A 9,079-nucleotide genomic window follows, 5' to 3' on the forward strand; every position below is an offset into this window, starting at 1 on the left:
GACGATTTTCGTGTAAGTCGTCTGATGGACGACTTCCGTATAAGTCATCTAGACATAAATATTTTTTTTGTTTTATTTTTAATTGCAAAACTAAACTGAGACGACTTACATAGAAGTCGTCTAGGTATAACAAAATATTGATTTTTTAAATTTTCTACTAGACGTCGTCCAGGAAAAGTCAAATTTCTGACACAATCCGGTCAAATGCAAAACTAACCCGTTTACCTTAAGTCGTCTCGATTTTTTTTTAACAAACAAAGATGGACGACTTTCATGTAAGTGCTCTAGAAAAACACATTTAAAAGTCAATTGCAAAACGAACCTGTGCATGACCAGAAGACTTCCATGTAAGTCGTCTACAGCCAGACGACTTGTAGACGACTTCCGGGTAAGTCGTCTAAAGCCAGACGGGAAGTCGTCTGGACGAACATACCTGGAAAAAAAACTTATTTCATAGTTTCAACCAGTGAGATAACTTGTTTTGCACACAAAAGTCTTCTCCAAGCAGCCAGAATCTCAAACAAAAGTGACCCACCAAGAATCGTAAGCTTCAATGACTCTATGAACCATAAAAAATTTAGAATCAAAATCTTGGATTTTCTTTGGATGAATATGGAGAGAAAGTAAAGAGATGTTGTTTTTAGTTCATAAGAATTGAGAAAGAAAGAGTGTAAATCGATTTTTAGGTGCATTAAGAGCTTCAAATTGGTTGTGAATACTTGAGGAAGATAAGGGTGATAGAGTAAAATATGCATTTTCGAAAAAAAAGAAAAAAAAAGTGATGGCATTTTCGTGAATAATCTAAACTTTGGGGGTGAAAGCGGCGAACCAAAGTTCCAAAAAAATATAGGTTAGTTTTGTGTTTGACTTAAAGTTTTGAGTCATATTTGCAAAAAGCCCTTTATCTTTTGTAAAATTTGAAATATTATCATTTTGAAAGTGAATATTAATTTTCAAAACCTTATATTTTGTCAAGAAAACTTTAAAAATTTAGACTACTATTTTTGAGTTTGGATGATTACATGAATTTTGAATTTGTTTTTGTTACTATATTAATATATTATTTTATTAAAAAAAATTGAATTTTTGGTAATATTGTCTAAATTTTTCTCAACATATTTTGTTATAATTAAAAAACATTATAATTACAGTTTGATTTGTCATTAATATTTTAATTGAATTACTAAAATTTCATTGTTTTCTAATTACTTATTTTTTAAATAGTATATGAACTAAAGGTTATTATATACTATTATATTTTTGTATATAAACATTTTAAACAATATATTGTTTGAATTTAAAAATAAATAAAAAAATAATATATAGTTGTAGATATAAAAGTTAAACGTATGGTAATAAATTTATATTTGTATAAATATATTATACAGTTTATGATCTATTTTAATGATGAGTTATATATTTTTTAAATGAAACAATTTTAAGAAATTAAATTTGTTAATTTACCTATTTAACATAATTTTGTCATATTTAATTCATATAACACTTCTATTTTTATATAATACTGAATATAATTATAGAATTTATAAAAATATATAATTTATTTTATTTTTTCATAATATAATTTTACTTAACATTGATTTATAAAAATATTATAGTACTGATTACGAAATTAATTAATATGTTATTTTATAAAAATATTTAAAATTTTAAGTAAGATTTTGTTAGATTTTTTTCAACATATTTTGTTGTAAATTAAAAAATAATAAAATTATTGTTTCAAAAAAAAAAATAATAATAAAATTAAAATTTATAGTTGGTTTATTATTAATTTAAATAATCAAATATGTCATATTAACTTAGGATCCTAAATTAATTGATTAGATATAGTATATAATGTTTTTCTCAAAAAAAACAACGCATAATATATAATGCTACATGTTATTATATTGTTGCAGTTAGTTGCACGCATGACATATCTTGTCCTCACGTCTTTTTTTCTTCCCTATTATATGTGTATTTGTCAACGCATGTAAATGTGGTGTACAGGGGCAATTACGGATTTACCAATTTTATGCTACCACTTTTCATTTTTACCACCGTTACAATGATAATTTTTAAAAATACATTTTTCGTTAAGTGGTAAAAGACTCTTATGTCCTTATTCTTTATATATATAATAAATAAATATTTAAATAAATAAAAATCCAAAAAAATAAAAAAAGAATTTTTTTCAGTTTTTTTCGCATTATACTATTTCGAAATTTAAACCCTAAACCCTAAAACTCAACTGTAAATCGTAAACCATCAATACTTTTTTTTTTATCTAAACCCTAAACCATCAACCATAAACCCTAAAACTCAACTCTAAACCCTAAACCGTCAATTTTAAACCTTATTTTTTCTTAAATATGAACCCTAAACCCTGAAACATGAACTCTAAACCCTAAACCCCGAAACATCAACTCTAAACCCTAAACCCTAAAACATCAACTTTAAACCCTAAACCCTAAACTTCAACTCTAAACCCTAAACCATCAACACTAAACCCTAAAATATCAACACTAAACCCTAAACCCTAAAAGTAAACTCTAAACCGTAAACCCTAAAAAATTAAGCCTAAACCCTAAAACATTAACTCTAAACCCTAAACCTTCAACTCTAAACCTTAAATCCTAAACCCTAAATCCTAAACCCTAAACCCTAAAAGTAAACTCTAAACCGTAAACCCTAAAAAATTAAGCCTAAACCCTAAAACATTAACTCTAAACCCTAAACCTTCAACTCTAAACCTTAAATCCTAAACCCTAAATCCTAAACCCTAAACCCTAAAACTAGAGTTGATGTTTTAGGGTTTAAATTTGAAGGTTTAAGGTTTTAGAGTTTAGGTTCGAATTTCAGAAAAATATAGGGTTTAGGGTTTAGGGTTTACATTTAGGGTTTAAAGTCGATGTTTTAGGGTTTAGATTTGAAGGTTTAGGGTTTAGGGTTTAGATTTGATGATTCGGAGTTTAGAGTTTAGAGTTGATGATCTAGGGTTAAAATTGATGTTTTAAGTTCAGATTTAGGGTTTAGGGTTTACGTTAAGGGTTTAGAGTTGATGTTTCATGGTTTAGGGTTTAGAGTTTATGTTTAAGTTTATATTAGTTAACCATATGTTTTTTTGTCAAAGTTAATCAAAAAGTTATAAATGTTTTTTATCCTTCGTTAAAGATGAAAGTAATAGTGATTAGTGTAAACATATTTTTAACAATTTCCCTTGTCTATATTAATTTTTCTATAATCAAATTTTTTTTTTTTAGCAATCCAGTGATCTATTCAGAAAGTGTTAAAGTATTTCAAGTATCATCCTTTACTTATTAATCCCAAAACATTTTAAACTATAACCTTGCTTTAGTAAATTATTTACAAGATTGCCATTTTGACTTATGTAGCATCACGACAGCTTTCCTCAGCTTCTAATCTTGACAACCCTTTAATTACTAGAGAAATTACAACATATGCCATTAGTATTCAAGACCAACCATATATTATTTCTCTTTAAACATCGTAGAAATGTAATAAACTAAGTCTTTGTTCCAAGGTCGAATGAATCTCTGAAAGATAGGTTCTTTAACAGGTCGACGTCACCGATGGTGTTGTGTATCACGCCAGAGATCGATTTGAAAACAAGTCTAGAGCTTTAAGGTTTCAGAGTAGAGTAATTTAAGTGGGTATTGATCCTTTTATCAGATTATCTGATAAATCGATGAATCTGAGATCCGACTGGAACATTTTAGGGATGTTGCCAGAGAGAGATTCGCGTGGGAGATGGTAAGGAAAACAATTTTGTGCATGTATCCGAGGATGACGAAGAGACCAGAGGTGGAAACATGACAGTTGAGGAAAGAGAGAGAGACGAGAGATAAGCAGAGAGCTTTGAGTAATGTGGAGGTGATTGAGAGATCAGAGGAGCAGTTTGTGAAGGAGATGGAGGTGCGAGGACACAATCAAGTTATTACAATAAGAGGTAAATATTGAGACTTCCAATTCTAGGCTTCAGTTCTTTATTGATACATTTAGTTTTGGTTCTGGCAAGCTTTGAACATTTGCGTTAACAGCATCTGATTCTCACTTAGGTTTCTGTTCTCTGTGAAGGTGTTGTCCAGTTTCTTTTTTGATTGACCAAAACAAGAGAGTTAATTTTTTTTACAGAATGGTGATATTTGTTATCCCAAATTTAATCATTGAAGTCAAAAGTAGCGTAACTGCAGTCAGTAAACACTAGAATATTGACGGATGGTATTAATTTCGACCCTCGATTCTATGTTCTCCATACTTTGGTGTTGTGTTTGAAATTTTATCTATGTACATAGATGTATAATGGTGTTATCAACAGAAAAAGCAAAGATTGTGATGTCTGAGGCACTGAGCAACACAACAATGAGAAAACATAAGAGTTAATTTTATTTACGTGTATGTATACCACTGGACCTACAAGCTTTACTCCTTATATCAAGTAAAAAGCTCGAGTTCAAGGTGTGGGATCATATTATTACGTGTCTATAGACCAAAACACCTTACTCCATTTATCATTTATCTCTCTATTACGTTCTTTTGCAAGTGGGAAACACAAAAACTGTGTTGTGTGTTTTGTGCACGCAGAGTGGAGCCACTTGTCTGCAAAGAGTACCTTCCCAAACAACATGTTATTGTTCCTTACCACAGAGGTGGCAAGCAGTTGCCCATTGGATTACAGGTAATTAAAATCATGTTTATCGGTGTTTGTTTTTTTACTTTCCTCTGCTAATTCTTGCTTATGTAATATTCTGTAGGATTTTAAAGAGGATTTTGCGGCGCGTTAACACAGAGTAATGAAATGGTGTTGATTCTATACGGGTATGTTATCAGATTTAGTTTTCTTAGTTTTCTATGATCTTAAGTTATCTTTTGCGATTCAACATATACAAGACTCATCTTTAGTTCCACGCAGACAAGAGATTCTCAGCCGAAAATATAGTAGTATAATGGAAACTGCATGTGCCTTTCAGGTCGTGAAGTATTATACCTACTCAAACTTTTCTGCAAACTCTCAGCTATTTGTGTCTGCATTTTGTCATCTGATATCTTCCCCGGAAGACACATTTGTGTATGCATTTGATTCGTATACTCTCAAACATTTTGATGGTTTCTTTCTCCAGTGACCTGATTGCATTTCCAAATGATCAAATATGCCGATTCATCTACATGAGTTTTGATATTACCATGGAAAAGCAAAGTTCGTCACACTTGGGCTTCATCTTTGTCTATATTGTATTCTCTTACGCAGGTTCTATTGGTTTGGAATTCAGCACTTTTGTAGTTTGTATACAATTTTTATGGTTAACCTTTTTTAAAAAATCTTTTGTGGCGAAGCACAGCTGTTCATCGTAATTGCTAGGTAGATTGGAAGCTGTTTTCACTTCAGAATCTTTTCACATCATGGTTTGGATCTTTTCTATCATGTTTTCACTTAGCTGTTCATCGTAATGATATATATATATATATGGTTTGGATAATTTTTTTAATCATTTTCTTCGTTATTCACCATACCATCAAACATTTTAATTAGTATTTTATTAAACGTAATCATATAAGTTTAACATTAGTAAATTATTCTTTAGTTTAATAACTACGGTATATATATGTATTAAAATCATACTAAATATTGTGAAAATCATTTGAATTTTCGTGTTTTAAATAGAATTCATGTTTAAATTGTGTATTTTTGATTGTTGCCTCGAACTATGTTAGATGCATACCTAAAGAGGCCACTATTTTAGATTTGATACGAAAACCAAATATGGCAATTGTTTTGGCAAAAAGGTTATGCCAAATGATAAAAACTATATAATAATATACATATTATAAGTTTGTGTTTCGACCACTACTCTCTTCGACCAAAAAAAATTGATATGGTTATCGCCAACCAAAAAACACACTAGATTTCATGAATTATTATGTAACAGAATAAATTTCATGCATATAATGTTATTATTTTTTAGAAAAGTCTTACCCAAGGCAGAGGTCTTTACCTAGTTTGTATTATTGTATAAGTGAAGAGTCGAGATTCGAGAACATCCACTTACAAGTAAACAGAAGAAAAATATAAAAGCATATGCTTTTCTTCAAAAGCCAAAACATAAGGGCCTGTTCGTTTGTACATCTGAAAGGTGCATCCAGAAGGATCAGTCAGATGGATCAGTCAGATGCTCTACCTGGATGTTGTTCGTTTGTACATTTGGAAAGTGCATCTAGACGAAGCATCCGGATGCAGCTGCGTTCGTTTGTTCATTTTTTTTGAACTTACATTTGCATCCAAATGCAATTGATGACAAAATGACTAAAATGGACATGTATTTAATTTATCTATATCTTACTTTTAAATCATGATTATTATTTATATTAATCCTGTTAATTTTAATATCTTATCTAAATTACAATTACAAAAAATAATTTTAAAATTCTTGTTTTAAAATTCATAAATTTATTTTAATGAAAATAAGACAATGAAATTATAAATAATGATTATAATTTTGCAAATTTGATTAAAATATTTAAATAAAAGTCTAACAATTGTTTGATATATGATAAATTTTAACACACTAAAATCCAACAATAGTTTTGATATATTGATAACTCAAAACCAATTCCAAAAATAAATAAAGATAAGATAGTCTCAAAAATTTTAAATAGATCATGGTAAATAAAAACATAAAAGGATAATGAGTTTGTATTATCAATTGGTCCAAAGGAAACAAAACTACAAACCCATACTAGAAGTGAACAGAAAGAAGAGGGAAACAAAATTACAAACCCACACGTGAGCTCCATAACAGCCCATCTTGATTCCAACCCCTTGTGGTCTCTTAACTTTCTCAGCAAACAACTGAAACACATCCTTCTTCACAGCTTGCTTCTAGTCACAAAGAAGAAGTAAAAAAACGAGAATAAGCATTTGCCACAAAGGGATCATCAATTCACATTACAAAGTCCAAAGAGAGAGAGCTTCAAAAGACACCATCAAACAACTACTTATCAAACAACTTACATCTAGTATGGAAGTCGACGTCCTCTCGCCATCTCTTCAGTAATGGAATCTCGCATAGCTTCCATGACTCTATCTCCAGCTGGTACGTATGCAACATGATCATCTTCATCCCCATGATGTTCATATTCTTCCACTCTTTCCCAATGTGCAAAATCACAATCCTCATGGTTTGAATCTCTTATAAAATTGTGGAGAGCCATTGTTGCTGTCACAATCTTCACCCATTTATTCAGCTCATACTTAGGGTGCTTCCTGTCAAGAATCCTCCACTTAGCCTTCCATATTCCAAATGTTCTCTCAATTACCGAACGCAAGCCAGAATGTTTTCGGTTGAATAACTCTCTGCTGTTTGTCGGTGGTCCTCCTCTAACAAACTGATCCAGGCTATATCTAGTTCTACGTTGAGGTCCTAAATAACCAGTTCTAGTTGGGTATCCAGAGTCTACTAGATAATACTTTCCAACTGGAGGATGAGGAAAAGAAGCTTCTTCCTTAGCACAATATGTCAACACTTTTGTATCATGTGCTCTCCCAGGAACCCCAACATAAGCATATATGAATTTCATGCTGAAATTACATATAGCTAAGACATTCATAGTTGGTTCTCCTTTTCTACCTCTGAATGGATCGGCATTCCAAGAAGGAGGACGAACCGGCACATGAGTTCCATCTAAAGCACCTGTGCAATCCTTAAAAAAAGGATAATATCGCGGATCATCTACTAGAATAGGACTAGCACTTGCAAACTCATCCCTTCCAGGTTTCACAATGTCTGTTGCAAGTTTCAACAAAGAACTTAAAACCTCATCTATCTTCCTATTCACTGTGTCAGATGAATGTTGGTATCTCTCAGCTAAAGCCCGTACGGATAAATCTTGTCCAGCCATCTCTAAAAACATTGCTACACTCTCCTCTAAGTAAACATGGCAAGTCTCTTCTAGCTGATACTTCTCTGATAGTATCTTACATAAGCTATTAAATGTTGCTTGGTTCATGCGAAGAATCTCATAGCACTGTACCTCGGAATCGTTCATGAAACGTTGCACTCGACGCCAACCTCCACCTCGGTTTGTCCTCACTAACTGTTTGTTAGTATTTGTTTCTGCCACTCCATACGTTTCTTCTAAAAGAGCAAACATGTGTTTCTCCTCATCTAGTATCAAATCCATGTCGTCATCTTCAACTAAGAACCTAAACGTGTCATAAACATAGTCATTACAACAAGATTCATTCTAGAGTTCATACTATACTAAAACAAAGACATAAACATAAACAGCTCTTTCTCATGCATCTCTGCTTTCTCCAGTTGCATATTCCAAGTAGAGAACCCTGTTCTCATCATCTCCATAGAACAAGAAGGTCTGACGATTTGCAGCATCTTGTTTGAGGTGGTTAATGGAGGCCTTGTATAGAGGAGACCACATCCTTATAGCAGGCAGAGCGTGAAGAACCTCCATAGCTCGCAGTTGACTGCAACTAAACTCAGGATGGTTCTCTATCAGATGATTCTTGTGGGAAAGAATCTTGTCTCTAGACTGAACACTCTCCCTAATCACATCAGCCACAGCTTGTCCTGCTTGTACAGCCCTTGATCTTTTCTTATTAACCTTTGACCTAGAAGAAGAGGGGCCAACATTCTTTGATCCAAAATTTCTTGATTCAGCTCCAACAGCTTCTTCAGTAGGAATATCACGCCTTGACTCAGCATCATCTTCACCATCAATCTCATCATCATGATCTGAGTGCTTTGTGTCTAAAACATCTTCACCTTGCTGAGCAGACCAACCTTCACCTCCACTAATATAAACTGTCCCAAATACCTTCTCCATCAAATCCATATTTGCTATCGGCTTGTCTTTAAATTTTCTAGCACCTGGCCACTCCTGAAACAAAAACTAAAATCAAAGTGAGAACACTGTATTTTCATAGAGATACAAGATACAACAATACAAGTTATTTGAATTTTAAAATGGCCAGGAAACAGAGACAGTAACAGAGACAGAACTATGAGTTTGTTTCAACCAAGGACAGTAACAGAGACAGAACTATGAG

General features: G+C 32.1%; 2 protein-coding genes and 1 long non-coding RNA gene across 9 annotated transcripts in view; 1 reads left to right on the forward strand and 2 right to left on the reverse strand.

Annotated features, from left to right (window-relative positions):
* The first annotated feature begins 3,476 nt into the window (after positions 1–3,476).
* On the forward strand, positions 3,477–5,464 carry LOC106319805. 6 transcript variants are annotated; one of them, XR_001265554.1, is made up of 4 exons: positions 3,477–4,239; positions 4,314–4,696; positions 4,773–4,836; positions 4,989–5,464. It is a non-coding gene; the product is annotated as an uncharacterized LOC106319805 (long non-coding RNA). The 6 variants fall into 6 exon arrangements; XR_001265552.1 differs by having other exon boundaries at positions 3,477–3,967; positions 4,153–4,696; XR_001265556.1 differs by having other exon boundaries at positions 3,477–3,967; positions 4,337–4,696; positions 4,989–5,463.
* A 1,219-nt stretch (positions 5,465–6,683) lies between these two features.
* LOC106319802 (putative nuclease HARBI1) lies at positions 6,684–8,231 on the reverse strand. The gene is made up of 2 exons (XM_013758192.1): positions 7,028–8,231; positions 6,684–6,895 (listed from the first exon to the last, which is right to left on the reverse strand). The coding sequence occupies exon 1, from the start codon at positions 8,194–8,196 to the stop codon at positions 7,030–7,032; it is 1,167 nt and encodes a 388-aa protein (XP_013613646.1). The 5' UTR covers positions 8,197–8,231; the 3' UTR covers positions 6,684–6,895; positions 7,028–7,029.
* An 11-nt stretch (positions 8,232–8,242) lies between these two features.
* Positions 8,243–9,079, reverse strand: part of LOC106319804 — a 2,988-nt gene continuing 2,151 nt past the window's right edge. For both annotated transcript variants that reach the window (XM_013758195.1, XM_013758194.1), the window contains exon 4: positions 8,243–8,910. In XM_013758195.1, the coding sequence (XP_013613649.1) occupies positions 8,311–8,910 (600 nt within the window). In that variant the 3' untranslated portion in view covers positions 8,243–8,310. The remainder of the gene's footprint in view (positions 8,911–9,079) is intronic.

Source organism: Brassica oleracea, unplaced genomic scaffold (genome assembly GCF_000695525.1).
Source record: "Brassica oleracea var. oleracea cultivar TO1000 unplaced genomic scaffold, BOL UnpScaffold00626, whole genome shotgun sequence".
Taxonomy (NCBI): domain Eukaryota; kingdom Viridiplantae; phylum Streptophyta; class Magnoliopsida; order Brassicales; family Brassicaceae; genus Brassica; species Brassica oleracea.